Below are 19,730 nucleotides of genomic sequence, written 5' to 3'. Positions count from 1 at the left end.
TAATGCTGGCTTCATAGAACGAAGTTCCTTCCCTTTCTATTTTATGGAATAGTTTGAGCATTGGTGTTTTTCTCTTTAAAGGTCTTATAGAGTTCATGAGTGAATTCATCTAATCCCTGGCTTTTCCTAGTTGGGTGATACTATAACATAGTTACAATATTATTGCTCTATATAGATCTATTGAAGCTGCTGCCATTCTCTTGATCCAATTTTAGTAGGCCATATTCATCTAGAAATAAGAACAGGGCCTTAAGTTCAATCTATAATACAAAAAAAAAGAAGAAAAAACTTGATTTGAAAGCTTCATCAATAGACTGACCAAGTTGAAGATAGAATCTTTATACAAAACATATAAAGAACTCAAACACCAACAGCAAAAGAAAAATAATCCAATTAACAAATGGGTAGATGAACTGAACAGACATGTACCAAAAGAGGAAGTATGCATGGTTAATAAAAGCATGAGAAAATAATCTACATCCTAATCCATAAAAGAAAGTTATAGTTTTGACATATTCAAAATGATGTCTCAACTAACTAAAAAATTTTACTGTTCTTACTGCTTAAATGAAAACACTACACACAAAGTTTAATGTGTTAGCATAGATCAGAAAGAGTTAAGTAGGGGTTGACATCATGGCTGAAGTGGTAGGCCTCTTGCCTCAAAAGAATTAAGCGGCCCTGGTTTCATATATCCAAGTTGACTTTATGTGTAAGTATTCAAAAGATCCAGAAGGTGGCAGTATACTGATGTGTTTTTTTCTGAGTTTTAAAGTTAGAAGAGGGGAAAAAAATCTGGAAAAAAATCTGGAAAAAAAATCTCAAAATATGAAGATTGCTGCCACTTTTACTTTCTCTTTTCTTCAGGAGCCTCAAGATCACTTAGTCTAGAGCAGCAAAGCCATAAGGAGTGAGAGAAGAGGACCTCACACGGCCAGGAGATAGGAATCTTGAAGAAGTGGAACACATCTGACACACAGAATTACAGGACTGTCTCCAAAAGCAGCCTGCTGGGCATTTCTTTGTAAGTGAAATTTATCTAACAACATTCATGCCCCCCAAAAAAGCAAATTAAGATAAAATATAAATGTAAGCCGCACACGGGAACACTAAGAATGTATATAATGATCACTCAAACTAACACTGTTCCCTATAGAACCCAGGCCTTGAGTTCAAGCCCAAAAACTGACCAAAACAGAACAAAATGTAGTTAAGCTTCACTTCATCATTTTGAATTGGATATCTTTTTACATAATGCTACTAGCATTCTACATATTTAGAACAATATGCATTTAATAAAATTATAAATCCTATGATGCGAATTCTTTCAAACATTACAATACTTTCTATAAACTTTGTAAAATCATCCTTTTTCATTTAATTTTAAATCTAAAATTAAACAGCAAATGATATATTTTTAATAAAATGTACTCATTATGTTACTTATGTAACTGTAAAAAGACATTAACAATATATCAGATCCTCTCATGCCAAATTTTCTTAACTACTATAAATATGAAACATATATCAACCATTTTTAAAGTTAAGGCAAAATAACTACTTTTGTTGCTTGCTACTCATGGCTATAATAGTCAAATGAGTTTTATCAACCAAGCAAATTGGGATTATCAAACAAGCTGAGTTGTCTAACCATATAAGCAGGGCTACCTGCTGGATGGTAGCAATTTTTGAGCAAGCACTGGAGCAGCCATCATTTTATGACAAACTTTTTTTTTATAGTCACTGTGCAATAAGAGATTCTTAATTCCATTCTTTCCCAAGTGTTGCTATGTCCTATCTTCCATTTCTGGATTCAATTTATGTATGATCTAGTACACAAGGCTAGATTTAACGGATTTACTTATTGTTTGATCTTAATTACTTTCCTGGTTTTCCTTTAACAATGTCTTAGCTTATCTTTTTGTGTCATGCAAGTAACATTAATCTTTTGCCTTTACTACAACTCTGCTTTAGATTATTATATGGGAACCACCTGGGTTTAAAAACAAAACACTTTCCCTAGTTGTATGGAATGTCTTCAATGCTTTCCCATCCTCTTGGGACCTGCTCTTGTCTGGTTTGCCTTGGCCTGTGAAGGACTGCTCCAGGATGACTTGTGTTGAACGGATCTGGGTTGAGAAGTCTTAGATTGGGCACGCTGGGACTGACAGGGCTTGGGCTGTGGGGGTTTGGATGGAGAGGGTTTGGCTTGGGAGGACTGGAGCCAATGGGATGTAGAATGAAAGGGTTTAGCTTGGGAAGACTGGGACTGAGGGGGCTTAATTTGAGAGGGAACAGGTTGGAAGGGTTTGGTCTGAGAGGGTTTGACCTGGGATGATATGAGCTGATGGGGTTTGAATTGAGAGCTGTGTAAAAGTTTACTCCTGGGTATGGGATGGGATCCTGATTGGAGAACTGGAGTTGAAGGCCTATCCTGTGTCATCATCTGAGGTCCTTGATGAAAAGTAGGCCTGGCCAGTTTTTGTAGGGCTCCTGCTGGCTTACAGGGTTGAGGGTGAGGAGATGGGATGTGAGCTGCTCCCATCAGCTGTGTTCCTGGGGCACATGCTCGCCCAGGCTGTGCTTTCCCTACTGCTCCTGCTGACAGTGAGCCTGTAGAATGGGGGTCCCCTGCCTGGGAGACCCCAGGCTTTCTCGGAGCTCCTGTGATCCGTGGTTTCCCACCCCAGGCCCAGGCACACTGAGAGATGGAATTTGGTGGTCTCCCAAATGTTCCATTCAAGTGATGTCCCCACGGAGTTCTTGATAATTTCATGGATTTTTCACCTGAATAAGATTTCTGAGGTTGGAAGGATTTAATACCAAAACTTTTAGCTCTTCTATGAGCGCTTCTACTCTGAAAGATCAAGGGCCAAAACCACCTAGGCCTGTGCTCTGACCCCAACTTGGAGCCCATAACCTGTGGGGCTTTTAAGGAAATACAGTTAAAGTTACCTCCCACTGGGGTTGGTAAGGGAGAGTTTTCCTGATGAGATGGAAATACTGGAGCAGATGGCACATTTTGAATGTTCTGGCTGACCTCATATATAGGCCCAGATTTTCCCAAAGGTATCTGAGCTTGGCTTTCAGATGAACTTTTTAGCTGACTACATTTTTGTTGTCCCTCATCTTCAGCTGCTCTAGCTATATTTTCTCTAGGGGACGCTTGAATCCCTTGATCAGTTTCTCTAGGGGACACTTGAATCTCTTGATCAGTTTCTCTAGGGGACACTTGAATCCCTTGATCAGTTTCTCTAGGAGACGCTTGAATCCCTTGATCAGTCTCCAAGTCTTGGTCGACCTGAATCCCCAACTCCCTGGCCAGGGAGGCCATCTCCTCCACAGACACGCCTCTAAGTGAGGAGGCCGTCACTTCCTGGAGGGCAGCTCGAAGGGCCTCCATGTTCTTTCTTCTATCCCCTGATTCCTCCCCCTCCCAAAACAATAGCTGTGACGACTTCAAGTTCAGCATCCTTTGGAACATCTGAGCCTCTTCACTCTCTCTGGCCTGGGGACTGAGAACAAAATAGCATCTTTCAATGGCAATTTCTCCTAAAAACATTAGCAAGTCCCATTGCTTCTCACCTAGGCTGTCAGTGAAAAAAAACACGGCTGCAGAAACTTCCATCATAAAACTAAACTGTGTCCAAAAGCGTTCTAGATCTCCACGAAGGTTGGTCACGGCAAAAGGCTTATGGGAAATATTAAGGCCTTCCTTCAGATGATCGTTATCAGGAAAACACCAGGTTATCTCAAGCAGGCCATCCGAGATTTGCCTGGGAAGTACGGGAACAGACACATCTTGATGGAGGAAGGGTATGTGTGGTTTCAGCTGGTCAGAGCTGAGCAGTGTGTTGAGGATTTTGGACTTGGAGAAGCTACAGTGTCCCAGGCGAACAAAAGAGATGACAGGCAGCTTCATAACTCTAAGAGACTCCTGCCTGGCCCCCGTGGGTCCTACTGAGGACTGTGGAGACTGCCTCTCTACAACATCCTCCATGGCCCCCAGCATCAGGATGCTTTTGTTGTTTTCTGCATCTGGAAGAAGCAGGGGAAGGGCAAACTGACACTGATACATGTTTGACATGACTTGGCGCTGCAAAGAGCTGTCTGCACACAGCAGGCTGGCACAAAGGACATCGAGAGGATTCATGGTTGCTGTGTCTTCCATTTCCAGATTTTCCAGTCTAGTCAGCAATACCTCTTTGCCGACTTCACCCAGAATCTTGTGCCTGAGGACTGAATCCCTGGCCGTCACATCAAGTGCTTGCACTTTCATCAGGAAATTCCACACCAAGTCTGCCGGAGTCTTGGGTGTCCAACCACTGCCTCGATCTAAGGAGAACTGTTTCACAAAATCTGGCAGAAGCTTTCTGCTTCTATCCATGTTCAAAGAGGACAGGACATCTTTGAATATCTTTTTATTTTCTGTAAAGGAAAAGGTATTCAGTGAATGCTGTGCTTAGAATATAGTTTTCTTTCACTGCCATTTAAAATTAAAACAAGTGAAATTTTTACAGCAAAAAGCAGAAGTAATATAAACCAAGGGAAAGTCGCATTTCACCACTCTACCTATCAATTTTGCATGTTCAAGGTAGAACAGTATACTTGCTGCACGCACTTCTTTATGTGACAATACAATTAGTCATGCTTATCCAGAAAGATATAGTTTTTTTTCTCAGTGGATACTTTTATTTTTACATAAACAATAGCAAACTAAACAAATTATTTATTTTTGGAAAGAGAGGTATGGCTCAAGTAGTATAGTGCCAGCTTTGAGGGGGAAAAAAGGTGAGAACAAGGCCTTGAGTTCAAGCCCCATTACCAGCACAAATAGGTACGTAGGGTAGGTGAGGGGCACAAATAGGTAGGTAAGGGCCCAGAGTTCAAGACCCATGACCAGCACACACACACACACACGCACGCACGCACGCACGCACGCACGCACGCACGCACGCACGCACTAAAGATTTTTGGTGAACTTCCAGAAGCTAAAAACAGGCCTTCCTCATAGTCTTCAGATGGAAGCAACCCAATTAGTACCTCAATGTTAGATATCTGGCCTCAAAAACAATGAGACTGGGGCTGGGAAGGTGGCTCGGTGGTAGAGCACTTGCCTTGCATGCTTGAGGCCCTGGGTTCTATTCCTCAACACCACATAAGCAAAAAGAAAAAAGCCAGAAGTGGTGCTGTGGCTCAGGTGGTAGAGCACTAGCCTTGAGCTGAAGAGCTGAGGGACAGTGCCTAGACCCAGAGTTCAGGCCCACTACCGGACCCCCCCCCAAAAAAAAAAAGAGACTGGACTAGGAAGATGGCTTAGTGATAGAGTGCTTGCCTAACATGCATGGGTTCAATTCCTCAGTACCACATAAACAGAAAAGATAGAAGTAACTCTGTGGCTCAAGTGGTAGAGAGCTAGACTTGAGCAAAAAGAAGCTCAGGAACAGTGCCCTGAGTTCAAGCCTCAGGACTGGCAAGAAAAAGAAACAACACAATGAGACATGTGAAGGGAGGTACAAGGAATTTCTTTTTTTTTTTCTTTTTTTTTGCGGGGGGGGGTCCAGTTGTGGGGCCTGAACTCTGGGCCTGGGCGCTGTCCCTCAGCTCTTCAGCTCAAGGCTAGCGCTCTACCACTTGAGCCACAGCGCCACTTCTGGCTTTTTTCTTTTTGCTTATGTGGTGCTGAGGAAACGAACCCAGGGCCTCTGGCATGCAAGGCAAGCGCTCTACCACTGAGCCACCTTCCCAGCCCCAAGGAATTTCTGATGAGTAGATTTTCTACTCATTATTATGTGACATGTCCTTCCCATCAACTTTATTAATTTGTTGATGAGATCTTGCCTAACTGTACACATACTGTGTCCATACCTTGCAGAATTTTCTCCTCCTCCTCCAAGGAAAAACTGGTTTCTGAATCATCATAGTGGTCTTCTTCATCAGATGACCTCACGGCTTCGGAATACTCGGGTTCTTCCTCACCACCACATACAATGCGCTCTGCCTCATTGCAAACGCCCTCTTCCATGCTGGTGGCTGTGTCTTCAGGAAATCCAACAGACGCTTCATAGTCCTCTGCTCCTAAGTATAAAGAATCGTCTGGCTCCTCATATCTCTGTCCATCCCTTAAGTATGTAATAGTCACTGGAACTTCAGAGTCAGCTTTTCCAATGGGACATGGTAATGTGACATTTGGTGTCTGGCATTCCTTCCCATTCTCTGGGAAAAACTCAGAGGTCTCCAAACACGACTGTTGCTTCTCACTGGAGGATGCTGTGATCATGGGATTCCCAGGCTCTTTCTTAACAGAGGAAATTGTATTTTCTGAATTTTTGTTTACCCCAATACACTGAGGTGCTATATTCTTATGCTGGAAAAACTCTGGGGAAAAAAAAAAAAAAAAGACCTGTGAGCTGGGCACTGGTGGCTCATGCCTGTAATCCTAGCTACTCAGGAGGCTGAGATCTAAGGATCACCGTTCAAAGCCAGCCCGGGCAGGAAAGTCTGTGAGACTCTTATCTCCAATAAACCACCAGAAAACCAGAAGTGGTACTGTGGCTCAGAGGTAAGGTGCTAGCCTTGAGCTGAAGAGCTGAGGGACAGCGCCCAGGCCCAGAGTTCAAGCCCCATGACCAACAACAACAAAAAAAAGTTTGCTTCCTCCCATAAAAAAAAAAAACTGAATCATGTTAAATTATACAAGATTCTAGGCATTTACACACAGTGAGACCAAAGGAAGTTACTCTTCGAAGAGCAACACTAAGGCCCAATGCCTATGTACATCTGAGTATATAAATTAGTATTTATCAAAATGAACTCCAAGAAATGGAAACAATAGGTTTTTTTCTTTGTTGCTGTTTTTTTTCTTGTCTTGTTTGTTCATTTATCTTGTCTTTGGGCAGGCAAAGGGACACGTAGAAATGGAAGAAGGAAGGGTGAACAAATGCAAGCAGTGATACTCACTAGACACTATGTTGAAAATGAACCATCTAGTAACTTGTGGGCGGGGACAAGAGGGAAAAACTGTGAGAGCAAGAGAAGGGTGGCCCTGTCCAGAAAGAAATGTACTCTGTACCTGACGCATGTAACTGTCACCCTCCGCACACCACCTTTACAATAACCACAACAAGTTAAAGAGTTCCCAAAAAAAGAAAAATTGGATCACTCTTGCCTTTAACAAAAGTTTGAGCCTAGAGCTGGTGGCTCATGCCTGTAATCCTAGCTACTGAGATCTGAGGATGGCAGTCTGAAGCCTGCTCACACAGGAAAGTCCACAACTCATCTCCAGTAAGCCACTTGAAAACTGGAAGTGGACCTGTGGCTCAAAGTGGTAGAGTACTAGCCTTCAGCAAAAGGAGCTCAGGGACAATATCCAGTTCAAGCCCCATGACCAAAAAAAAGTGTGAGCCTCTCACATCATTCACAGGTAAATAATTAACACAGAAAATCTGAATGCTATGGACCAGGTATTTTTGTAGACGTAGTATGACCCACAATTCGGATTTCCTGGGGCCATTGTTAATAAAATTTTATCTTGGAAATTCTTAAAGAAGGTCAGGCATAATGACACAATTCAAGGCCATTCTGGGCAAAAAGTCTGAAAGATCCTATTTCAACCAAAGAAGCTGTGTGGGGTATTATGTACCTGTCACCCTAGTTACGTGGGAGGCATAAATAGCATGACTGGTCCAAGCCAGCCTATGCATGAATTCAAGACCCTATGAAAGAGTAAATAAAAGGCAAGCACAGTAGCTCACACCTGTAATCCTAGGTAAAGATCAGGAGGATCTCAGTTTAAGGCCAGCTCAGACGAAAAGCTCACAAGACCCCATGTCAACCAATAATTCCAGGTAGGTGGGAAGTCCTGAGAGGAGGAACATCATCCAAGTTAGCCTAGGGATAAATTTAGGAGTTTCATTGTTTAAAGGGAAAAAAAGAAATTAGATCAAAACAGGCTGGGGGCATGGCTCAAATGGTTCTAAGCAGCAGACCCTGAATTCAAAACTCCAGAACCACTAAAAACTTGAAATTGAAAAAAACAGTAATTCCTAATGAGTAAGCAGATTCCATAGTTACTGTTCCCTCATCTTCTACTAGTTATTATTGCTATTGTTATGGTAGTAGAGCCATTATCGCTTTTTTTGAAGAAGCTGTAATTTTTTTTTTCTTTTTGAGATAACGTCTTACTATTTCCCAGGATGGCCTGGAATCCAGTACCATAGACTAGGCTGGCCTCATTCTCATGATCATCCGGCCTCTGCTTCTCCCAAAATTACTGCAGACATAGTCCACTCAAGACACTATCAATTTCCACAATAAAAAAATAAAAAAGAAACTATCAATTTATTTTTTGGTCGGTCATGAGGCTTGAATCAGACATTATCTCTTAGCTCCTTTTGCTCAAGGTTAGCCCTCCACTACTTTGAGCCACAGTGCCACTTCTGGTTTTCTGGTGGTTAATGGGAGATAAGTCTCATGGACTTTTCTGCCTGGGCTGGCTTTGAACCATGATCCTCAGGTCTCAGCCTCTTGAGTAGCTAGGATCACATGTATGAGCACTCAGCCTATCAATTTTTTATTAGTATATATTAATTTTACAAAAAATGGGATTTTCATGATAACATGTATATAATGTGTTTGGGTTTTTTTTTTTGTTTTTTTTTTCTTTTTTGGTGGTGGGGCCTGAACTCTGGGCCTGGGCACTGTCCCTCAGCTCTTCAGCTCAAGGCTAGCATTCTACCACTTGAGCCACAGCTCAAGCCACTTTGGCTTTTTCTGCTTATGTGGTGCTGAGGAATAGAACCCAGAGCCTCATGCATGCAAGGCAAGCATTCTACCACTGAGCCACCTTCCCAGCCCCTATAATGTATTTTGATCATATTCACTCATCCCACTAATCTCTTTTGCTCCCCCACTATTTTCCCACTCTTCTCTTTCCTCTTCTTGAACAGTACCATTCTACTTTCATGTTTTGTTTTGTTTTTGCCATAGCAGTGTTTGAACTCGGTGTCGTATATCTGGTAGGCAGTGTTCTACCCCTTGAGTCACAACCCTAGCCCTTTGTTTTTTCTTGGATCGGATCTATTGTTTCTTTATGAGGCTGGCCTCGGATCACTACCATCTTACTACACTTCCCTGTAGCTGGAGCCACAAGTGCATGCCACCATACTTGGGCTTGTTGGGTGATATGGGTTTCACTGACTTTCTTGCCTCAGCTGGCACTGAAATGTCATCCTCTCAGTGTCTGCCTCCCAAGTAACTGGGATAATTAGTATTTGGGAGGCAAAAAAGTCCTGGTTTCTACTTTTATTTAAGTCTAGATTCCACACATGAGAAAACATGCATTTGTCTTTCTGAGTCTGCCTTAATTTGCTTATGGTGATGATGCCTAGTTCCATTCATTCTCAGCAAATGATACAATTTATTTTCATGGCTAAATGATACTCTACCTTCCATCTTTCTGTGTGTGTGTGTGTGTGTGTGTGTGTGTGTGTGCATGCGCGTGTGTGTGCCCGCTGGTACTTGGCTTGAACTTGGCTTCCTGCTCTCAGACTGGTATGGTTGTTCAAGGCTGGTGTTCTACCATGTCATACTTCCACTTCTGGCTTTTTGCTGGTTAATCATAGATAAGTGTTTCATGGATTTTTCAGCCTGGGCTGGCTTTGAATCTTATTCCTCACACCTCAGCCTCCTGAGTAAACTTGGGTTATAGATGTGAGCACTGAAGCCCAGCACTGCAAACTTTATCCATTCATCTGTTGTTATCAATACCACCTAAACTGATTCTGTATCTAGATCTTGTGAACATTGCTAAAATAAACAGGCAGGTATCTCTATTATGATGATTTTGATTCCTTTGGGCTATAAGTTACTTTTTAATCTAATTATTAGTATTTGTGTATATTTCAGAGTAGCTAGTAGAGAGGATTTTTTGTCTTTTTTTTTTTTTTTTTTTTGTCAGTCATGGGGCTTGAACTCCAGGCCTGGGCCCTGTCCCTCAGCTCTTCAGCTCAAGGCTAGCGTCTACCACTTGAGCCACAACTCTACTTCCGGTTTTCTGGTGGTTTATTGGAGATAAGAATCTCACAGACTTTCCTGCCCGGGATGGCTTTGAACCGTGATCCTCAGATCTCAGCCTCCTGAGTAGCTAGGATTATAGGCATGAGCCACCAGCACCCAGCTAAAGAGAATTTTTAAATAATGAAGTAATAAATATGCCAAACATTAGACCTTTTATACACATATTAAGCTATCACACTGAAACTCATAAGTATGTATCATTATTATGTATCCATTAAGAATAATATATATAAAGCCAGGCACCGGTGGCTAATATCTATAATCCTACCAATTCAAGAGGCTGAGATCTGAGGATCATAGTTCTCAAGCCAGCCAGGGCAGAAAAGTACAGGTGAGGCTCTTATCTCCATTTAACCTCCAGAAAACTGGAAGTTGAGCTATGTGTGGCTCAAAACAGTAGAATACTAGCCTTGAGCAAAAAAGCTCAGGTTCAGCACCCAGTCCCTGAGTTCAAAGCCCACAACCGACAATAATAATAGTAATAGTAATAATGAACTGGGAAGATGACTCACAGGTAGAGTGCTTGCCTCATAAGCATAAGCATGAGCACCACCTCAACACTGCAGAAACAGAAACAGAGAAAGCCAGAAGGGGCTCTGTGGCTCAAGTGGTAGAGCGCTAGCTTTCAGCTGAAGAGCTCAGGGACAGTACCCAGGCCCAGAGTTCAAGCCCCACGACTACCAACAACAACAACAACAATAATAGCATATGAAATATATAATCACATTCCAAAAAAAGTAGCATTAATTGTAATGGAACAACTAGGTTGCAGGAAACAAGTTCTGCTGGCATTCTTAGCACGCAGAAAATGAAGTCTCTGATCTGCCCTTTAGGGATATTAAAAAGATTCCTGTATTTTCCTACTGGCTATCCTACCTGAAAGACACTCTGTAGTCTTGGCATTGTTACCATGTATGAAGTAACTGGAAAAGGCAGCCCTCAGAGGGTGCCCCCACAGTACTCCTTCCTTTCCAGCTGTGAAATTCAGGACCGCACTGCCAAAACTATGAGTGCCTTACGGAGATAACACAAAACAATGGAAAATTTTGGTCCAGTCTGAAGGGACAAATCACCATCTTCTAAACCAACAAGACATATTGTTTCTTGCTTCTTAAATTCATAACATACCCCCACCTCATATTTCAGCGAAAATTATCTCTGGGAGAAAACAAATGAAAATAGTCATTTTTATAATAAAAACCTGATAAACATTTTCTTTTTAAAATCTTTGTATCAGAAAATCTACCTCCTGTCTCTTAACTCCAAAGTATAAAAGTTTAACTTACCAAGTTTTAAGTCCCAAGAGGGAGCTGACTCTGGAAATGTATTAAATAAACACCTGAGGAAACGCTGGCAGCACATCTCTCCCTTCTTCTGAACCAAAATTAAGAGTTTCCGACTTTTCTTCAGGGGATCTGTAACTCTGTCCAGAGTCTCATACTCCTCCCCAGAAATCACACTCCGAGAGATCAACGCGTCTAAGACAGAATCGGGATCTTGCTGGAGGATCACCAGCAACTTTTTCCGTTGTCCTTCTATGAACTCCCAGGCAGTCATCTCCCAGGCCATTGTTTCCATTTCCTCCCGACCAGGAAGTGGGTTAAAAAGTGATTCCCACAGACAGATAAACAAAGTTATTAAAAACAACAACAGAGTAATCTTATTCTGGGGAAAGATAAAATGTGTCAATGTCCTGGACACGGCATAGTAGGGGCTTCTCCTCCTGAGCACTCAGTCCTGAGCACTCAGACCCTGGCTTCCTGTGTATTACTTCCTGCTATGCGTGGGTGTGGCAGCTCTAAGGCTTCCTGGTAAGCTTTGTGGCTGTCTCACCCCCAGTCCCACCTACTCTGGATGGCTAAATTGTTTTCATCAATATTCAGCCTGTTAACTCTTTAAGAAGCAGCTCTAGAACTTCAGGCTGCAGTAGGTATTCTCTGCTCTGAGTACTATACTGAGATTACTGAGATTACTGATTGACTAAGAACTGAGTAAATTTTGGAGAGCAATCTGACCCAGATGCAGCATTAAGTAAGGGAGTGAGCTACAATGCTCAATAGGAAATGTATTCATTACCATGCTCATGTAACTGTAACCCTTCTGTACAGTATTTTTACAATAAAAAATACTCCCAAAAAAACAAACAAACAAACAAAAAACAGGATGCTGAGGCATGATTTGGGCCACATAGCCCCATATGCTAACATTAGTCTCCAGAATTTCATTCTGGCTGTCTTGGATGTATTTAAAAAAAGAAAGGAAGAAAGAAAGAGAGAGAGAGACAGAGAGAGAAAGAAAAAAAGAAAAATAGATCATACTTGCTAGTCAGACCTGAGTTCAAGCCCCACTACAGAAAGAAAAGAAAAGAAGGAAGGGAGGGAGAGAGAAAACTCAATAGAGCAATTCCACTTTGGGAAATTATCTTAAGGAAATAAGTAGATGAATCCCAAGCACACATATACAAAAACTCTGTATTACAGCTTATTTGTAATGGCAGAAAGTCAAAGATACCCTAAATTCTCTCCTATACGGGAGAATTTGTGGAATATTACATGAAGAGCAAAACAAATCTCTTCAAACTGACAAATAATGACACTGATAATATATTGTTATAGAAAAACAGTAAGCTATCTGATTTTTAAAAGCGTATCAGGTATATAGCATATATATGTGCAAATGTTTATTATATTTAGAAAAAATATCCCAAATTTTTAACATGGTTATCCCTGGGGATATGATTACAGAAGAATTTATACTTTCACTTTTTTTTTTTTTTGGTGTGCTGGGTTTGAACTCAATGCCTTAAATTTGCTAGGCAGCACTCATCAATTGAGCCGTACCTCCAGCTCCCAGGATTTATACTTTCTTTTTTAAACTTTTTTTTTTGAATTTGGGTTTTTGTTGTTGTTAGTTATGGGGCTTGAAGTCAAGTCCTGGGCACTGACCCTACCCTTTAGCCACAGATCCACTTCTAGTTCTTAGTTGGTTAACTAAAGATAAAGATCTCACAGACTTTCCTGCTCAGGATGGCTTTGAACCTCCATCCTCAGATCTCAGCCTCCTGAGTAGCTAAGCATGAACCACCAGAGCCCACCAGATGAATTTTTTTAAAATCAGCTGTGGGGCTTGAATGCAGGGCCTGGGCGCTGTCCCTGAGCTTTTTCACCCAAGGCTAGCCACTCTACCACTTTAAGCCAGAGCACCACTTAAAATTTTCTGGTAGTTAATTGGAGAGAAGAGTCTCAGGGGCTTTCCTTCCTGGGCTGGCTTTGAATCATGACACCCAGATTTCAACCTCCTAAGTAGCTAGGATTGCAGCACCCAGCTGAATTTGGGGGTTTTGGTCCAGGTTTTGACACACAGCTTAGGCTGGCCTCAAACTTACTATTCTTCTACCTCAGCCTCCCAACTGCTAGGATTACAGGTATGCATCACCATAGCTGGTCTAACTTTAAGCTTTCAAAATTGTGTTTATTTTTTATTTTTTGGGGGGGAGGGTCCAGTGGTGGGGCCTGAATTCTGGGCCTGGGCACTGCCCCTCAGCTCTTCAGCTCAAGGCTAGCGCTCTACCACTTGAGCTACAACGCCACTTCCGGTTTTTTTCTTTTTGCTTATGTGGTGCTGAGGAATCGAACCCCGGGCTTCATGCATGCAAGGCAAGCCCTCTACCACTGAGCCACCTTCCCAGCCCTTAAAGTTGTGTTTATTAACATGCTTTTTCTCATTTTGATTTCTCAAAAAAATTAATTGGTCTTTATTTACAATTATATAGTTCACAAGAGCCTAAAACCAATCTAAATAACTGTCAACAGGATGCATAAATCTTACTCAACAAGATCTATGCAACATTCAAAATGAATGAATTTCAGCAACCTATCATATAGAAAATTGCAAAAATATTAAGGGAAAATGCTGAGTCCCCAAAAAGATCTCATCATGACATCCTTTTAAACACCACACACACACACACACACACACACACACACACACACGTAACAATATAAAAAGCATAGTAGTAAGTGGTAAAACGGTAGCCCCAGCAATGAGGCTGAGCACTAAGATTGATTGCATAAGCCTGGGAGTTGGAGGCCAGTCTGGACAACAAAGCAGGCCCTGTCTCAGAAGAAAAAAGAACAACAAAACTTATATAAAACTTGAGGGGCGGAGAGAAATAATGAATGTGAAATTCAGAAGAATGATTATCTGAGGCAGGGAGGGAAAGGAAGGGGTGGAATTAGCAGAAGGGGAAACTATAAAGTTAGATGTAGGATATGCTCAGGGAATGGATTTATAAGTGCTTATTATTAAAGATAAATAGTTAATATGCAAAGAAAGCTTGCCAGGTGCTGGTGGCTCATGCCTGTAATACTAGTCAGGAGGCTGAGATCTGAGGATCACAGTTTGAAGCCATCTTAGGCAGGAGAGTCTAAGAGACTATTATGTCCAACTAACCTCAGAAACCCCCGAAATGGTGCTGTGGCTCCAAGTGGTAGAGCGCTAGCCTTGAGCAAAAGAGCTCAAAGATGGCACCCAGACCCTTAGTTCAAGCCCCACAACCAACAAAAAAAAGAGAGAACGAGAAAGAAAAGAGAAAGGAAGGAAGGAAGGAAGGAAGCCAGTGGCTCACGCCTGTCATCCTAGCTACTCAGGAGGCTGAGATCTGACTGAGGATCATAGTTCAAAGCCAGGCCGGGCAGAAAAGTCCGTGAGACTCTTATCTCCAATAGACCACTAGAAAACCGGAAGTGGCAGTGTGGCTCAAGCGGTAGAGCGCTCGCCTTGAGCTGAAGAGTGCAGGGATAGTGCCCAAACCCAGGGTTCAAGCCCCATGACCGACAAAAAAAAAAAAAAAGGAAGGAAGGAAGGAAGTAGGTAGAGGGAGCAATAAAACGAAAAGTTCATTTAACTTCTAGAATCTAAAAAGAGGACTATAACAGATTTGTTCCTAGAGATTCCAAGAAAAAGGCTGTTCTGCCAACTTTTCCATTTAGTTTTGTGGTACTGGGGAATAAAACCCAGAGCCTCTCACACTCTCATACATTAACAGTGAGCACGTGCTCCACCTCAGAGGCAGTACACCGTTAGCCCTACCAGGAAGATCCTTCTGGTGCATCTGATCAGAAGAATCCTTACAAATGTTTTTTGTTGTGGTAAAGATCCTAGCCATAGGAGGCTGAGATTTGAGCATCATAATTAGAAGCCAGCTAGGGCAAAACAAGTCTGTGAGACTCTATCATCAATTAATCAACAAAACAGTTGACCAGAGCTGTGCCTCAAATGAGACTGCTAGCCGTGGAGCCAGAGCTTGAATACACACACACACACACACACCGAACACTTACCCTCAGATCCACTCTCAACAGATTTTAAGTGTGCAATACAATATTGTTGACTATAGGCATGATATTGTACTTCGGATATCTAGAACTTAGTTTAATAAGTGAAACTTTCTACTTTGGGACTAGTATTGTTTTATGTAACCAAGTTTGTAGCAACTAGTCAAAGTAGAAAAATACAAGAGATAACCCAGCTGATGTACAGTTTGGTGCAATCACTTAACGTCCGGTCGCTTTCTTGTCTAGCCTCTACTCCTCCTTCCTCCCACTTGCCAGTTTCCAAACTTGTTTGTAAACCTTCCCCTAAAGGAGACCCTATTACTTGACGGGCACTAATTGTTAATCCGAGAAAACGGAACCTCTGGTTCCCAGTGTCCATCTTACTCTGCTACCTATCATTTTTCTAAAATTTAGCTTGTGAGATTGCGAGAAGTGTTTGCTTTAGGAAGTGTGAAGATTATATGATTGAGACTTTTTCTCCTGTTTATTTTTAAATGCCTGGGGGTTGTTTTTGCGAGTTTGGGTCTTTTTTCTGAGATAAAAGCAATGGCATTTATCAAGGTGAGCTAAGAATGATCAATCTCAGCCTACCCAGCCCCGCAGAATGGATCTGACAGCACTCGGTGAGGGAAGCTTATTTACAAGGTCCACAGGGCAGGATGAACGGCAAGGTCCAACCTCTGCCCCCGAGTGCCTAACACGGCGAGGGTCGCCAGCAGCCTCCGTCCCGAAGGAAGGACGAACCTGGCCTGGAACGGGATTCCAGTCCCAATCTGTAATGAGGCCAATGCCCGGAGCGCCGAATCCACGGGGAGACGCCAACCCTGCCGGCGAAAAGCGACCTTAACCGGGACCAGCAACAAAACCGTACTTAACTCCCCCGGATCCAGCAGACTGGCGAGCCGGGGTGACACGCCCACTCCCTGACGTACTAGCTGACAGCCACGCCCCCTCCCGGATTCTGAAACTCGATTGGCTAGGCCTGCCTCAGCCGCCACCTCTTGACCCGACCCATAATGTGGACGACGGACACTTAAGGAGGTTGCACCGCGCCTTCAGGAAGTAGTTCCCTGGGCGGAAGCGTCTGAGGGTGGTATAGCGGAAGTGCTTCCTCTTCCGGCCTCTTTGGTCTCGGCGGCAGAGGCAAGATGGTGAGTCGTTGGCCGCGGTCCCTTGGAATCGCTTTCCATCCTCGGCCCCTGGGCTTCGCAGCCCGCTCCCCGTGGGTGGCTGGCGGCGTTGCGGGTGAGGGGAGCGGGTGGGCTGGGGAAGGGCGTGCAGCGGCCCCCGGTGCCCAGGGACTGGCTTCTGGCTGGTGGACCAGCCCCGGAGCTGGAACCGTGTTAGGCCCTTTGCTTTGGCTCTCCCCTCGGAGAGATGTGAGGAGAGGCTTGGGGGCGTTTGGCTCCGACACAATTCATGGAGGTGCTTGGCCTCTCCCCCAGGGCCTTGAGATACACGCAGCCTTTGCCCCTAAGCCTTAGGTTTTTGCTTAAAAAAATAAATGTCGGTTTCAGAGCCCGGCGCCGGTGGCTCACACCTGTAATCCAAACTACCCAGAAGGCTGAGAATCGCGGTTCGAAGCCAGCCGGGTCAGGAAAGGCCTTGAGAATGTTACCTTCAACTAAGTGCCAAAACAGCGGGAAATGGAGCTGCGGCTCAAGTGGTAGGGCTCCAGGCTTGATCAGAAAAGCTCAGAGACAACATCCAGGCCCTGAGTTGAAGTCCCAGGACTGGCAAAAAAAAACAAAACAACACCGGTTTCGGGTCAGTGCGACTCTTGGGAAGAGGCGTTTTAACTAATATCACTTATTAGTAGTGATTTCTGTTCATCTTCAGACGAAGGGAACGTCATCCTTTGGAAAGCGTCGCAATAAGACGCACACGTTGTGCCGCCGCTGCGGTTCTAAGGCCTACCACCTTCAGAAGTCGACGTGTGGCAAATGTGGCTATCCTGCAAAACGCAAGAGAAAGTGTAAGTAACGATGCCTAGTTTTTGTTTGCATTGCACCCAAACATGGGGCCATGGCTTTGAACTTTTCATTTGGGAGGAACAAAATATTTGTACATACGTATGCCATTGGTGAAGGGGCATACAACTTCCTACAAGGGGCTTTCAAGAGAATGGACTTAACAAGATGCGTGTTTGGAAAATCATTTGGAATCTTGTGTTTCAGATAACTGGAGTGCCAAGGCTAAGAGACGAAATACTACCGGGACAGGTCGGATGAGGCACCTAAAAATTGTCTATCGCAGATTCAGGTATGGTTTTTATGCTTCATTATAACTGGTTCTAAGGGCTTGGATAACAGTGCTTGTGTTTTCTTGCAAGAATTGAATTAAAGTGAGGTTCAACTAAGGTATCTACATTATTTGGAAGAGGCTCCCCTGGTTGTTAGTACTTTCACTGTAATTTACACCAACATTTGTAATGGCATCTTTATACAATTGATCTCTGGAGCCCAGAAGTCTACTTGCTTTCAAAACGAAACTGTCCTGGTGGGCTGGGAAGGTGGCTCGGTGGTAGAGTGCTTGCCTTGCATGCGTGAGGTCCTGGGTTCAATTCCTCAGCACCACATAAGCAAAGAAAAAAGCTGGAAGTGGTGCTGTGGCTCAAGTGGTAGAGCGCTAGCCTTGAGCTGAAGAGCTGAGGGACAGCGCCCATAGTTCAGACCCCACGACCAGACCAAAAAAAAAAAAAACTCTCCTGGTTGCTACTTGAATTTCTGTAGAGAAAAATAGCTTAAGAGTTTTGTTCAGGTAAAAATTTACCTGCGAATCTACTTTTTTCTGGTTCTGAGCCTTGAACTCAGCCTGGGCGCTGTCCCTGAGCTTTCTAGTGTTCAAGGCTACTACTCCATCACCTGAGCCACAGTACCACAGCTTTTTCTTATTAGATCATTGGAGATGGGGGTCTTAGGATTTCCTTGTTTGTCTGGCTTTGAACTGCAGTCCTCAGATCTCAGCCTTCAGAATACTAGGATTACAGCCCAGCTGAGAATCTTTCATGCTGTTTTAGTTACAATGCTCTTATTTCAGCAGTTCTCAAATTGCGTTTTTAGCTGGAAGATTACTTGTACTGAGGGTGTAATCCATTCACTTGGTCTATACTTTAGAGGTGGTTTGAGTATTTAGTTAAAATGAATAGGTCAGCATTTGGCAGTGTGTTGAGGGGAAATTATTTGAGTCTTTTTGTTGCTGTTGTTTTTGGTCGGTTATGGGGCTTGAACTCGGCCTAGGCACTGCCCCTGAGCTCTTCAGCTCAAGGCTGGCACTCTACCACTTGAGCCACAGCGCCACTTCAATTTTCTGGGTGGTTTATTGGAGATAAGAGTTTCATGGCATTTCCTGCCCGGGCTGGCTTTGAACAGGTATCCTCAGATCTCAGTCTACTGAGTAGCTAGGATTACAGACATGAGTCACCGGCTCCTGGCTTCAGCCAGATCTATTCTTAATAGCATAAGGAACTCTTTAAAAACAAAATAACGGTTCACTGGCCAGTACAGTCAAACTGTGGGGCCTTTATTAATATCAAGTTAACTTAAAATGGATATCTTAAAGAGAATGCTTATCAGTGATGTTGTCAAAAAATGTCTGAACATATGAATGCAATATTGATTTCAGCATCTGACTGAGATAAGCTCATGAAAAATTGTTAAATAGAAATTAAAAGGCATGTATTGATGTTGCTAAAGTAACTTTTTATCTTAACATGACACAGGCATGGATTCCGTGAAGGAACAACACCTAAACCTAAGAGAGCAGCTGTTGCAGCATCCAGTTCATCTTGAGAATTTAAAAGACTAGCCATACAATAAATGTTCTGGTTTAAAAAAAAAAACTCTTGTGTCCTAAGGTTTGTTTGGTTGGTTGTTCAGTCATGGGGCTTAAACTCCCTTTGGGTGCTATCCCTGAGCTTGGAAACACAGCTCTACTTCTAATGCTTTGTTGGTTAACTGAAGATATGCATCAGACTTTTCCTGCCCAGGCTGGCTTTGAACCATGATCCTCAGATCTCATCCTTCTGAATGAATACCTAAGGTATTTTTAGCGGTCTTTGGTTTTAACAAACTTCTGTTTGGAGAATGGAACCAGGTGAGTAGGTGAGCGTGGAAGTGATGGTTGGGGCTGTCAATCATACATAAGGCCTGGGGTGACAGTGAGGCTAAATGACATAGATGGGTGAACTCAAACAAAAAGCTAACCTTACTCATCCTAGTACGGGTAATGCTTGCTTTGCTGTGAGAGTGGCTAAGTAAAAACAAAACAGGTTGGCTAGGTGAGAGCCCAGTGTAAGTATGGAATCCCTGAGACATA

At 43.1% G+C, this 19,730-nt stretch overlaps 2 protein-coding genes and 1 non-coding gene across 4 annotated transcripts; 2 read left to right on the top strand and 1 right to left on the bottom strand.

Moving 5' to 3' along the window:
* Positions 1 to 323: 323 nt before the first annotated feature.
* On the bottom strand, positions 324 to 11,811 carry Card6 (caspase recruitment domain family member 6). Of its 2 annotated transcripts, XM_042690630.1 has the most exons (4): positions 11,364 to 11,811; positions 5,869 to 6,378; positions 3,284 to 4,428; positions 324 to 3,184 (listed from the first exon to the last, which is right to left on the bottom strand). In XM_042690630.1, exons 1-4 carry the CDS (start codon positions 11,653 to 11,655, stop codon positions 2,039 to 2,041), a joined length of 3,093 nt encoding a protein of 1,030 aa, XP_042546564.1. In that variant the 5' UTR covers positions 11,656 to 11,811; the 3' UTR covers positions 324 to 2,038. The 2 variants fall into 2 exon arrangements, with proteins under 2 accessions (XP_042546564.1, XP_042546563.1); XM_042690629.1 differs by having other exon boundaries at positions 324 to 4,428.
* A 4,656-nt stretch (positions 11,812 to 16,467) lies between these two features.
* Positions 16,468 to 19,254, top strand: Rpl37 (ribosomal protein L37). The gene is made up of 4 exons (XM_042690539.1): positions 16,468 to 16,564; positions 17,253 to 17,388; positions 17,591 to 17,675; positions 19,135 to 19,254. The coding sequence occupies exons 1-4, from the start codon at positions 16,562 to 16,564 to the stop codon at positions 19,202 to 19,204; spliced, it is 294 nt and encodes a 97-aa protein (XP_042546473.1). The 5' UTR covers positions 16,468 to 16,561; the 3' UTR covers positions 19,205 to 19,254.
* LOC122117042 lies at positions 18,979 to 19,056 on the top strand. The gene has a single exon (XR_006149064.1). It is a non-coding gene; the product is annotated as a small nucleolar RNA SNORD72 (small nucleolar RNA).
* Positions 19,255 to 19,730: the final 476 nt, after the last annotated feature.

This window comes from Dipodomys spectabilis, unplaced genomic scaffold, assembly GCF_019054845.1.
Source record: "Dipodomys spectabilis isolate Male_0828 unplaced genomic scaffold, ASM1905484v1 ptg000138l, whole genome shotgun sequence".
In the NCBI taxonomy this organism is placed as follows: Eukaryota; Metazoa; Chordata; class Mammalia; order Rodentia; family Heteromyidae; genus Dipodomys; species Dipodomys spectabilis.
This window is presented reverse-complemented; position numbering and strand designations above follow the sequence as displayed.

Coding starts and splice junctions, on each gene's coding strand:
- Card6 (XM_042690629.1), bottom strand. CDS start 11,655: ATGGAAACAATGGCCTGGGAGATGACTGCCTGGGAGTTCATAGAAGGA. Junction 6,379..11,363: donor CTCTTGGGACTTAAAACTTG/GTAAGTTAAACT, acceptor TTTTTTCCCCAG/AGTTTTTCCAGCATAAGAAT. Junction 4,429..5,868: donor GGAGGAGAAAATTCTGCAAG/GTATGGACACAG, acceptor TTTCCTTTACAG/AAAATAAAAAGATATTCAAA.
- Rpl37 (XM_042690539.1), top strand. Junction 17,389..17,590: donor TGCAAAACGCAAGAGAAAGT/GTAAGTAACGAT, acceptor CTTGTGTTTCAG/ATAACTGGAGTGCCAAGGCT. Junction 17,676..19,134: donor ATTGTCTATCGCAGATTCAG/GTATGGTTTTTA, acceptor AACATGACACAG/GCATGGATTCCGTGAAGGAA.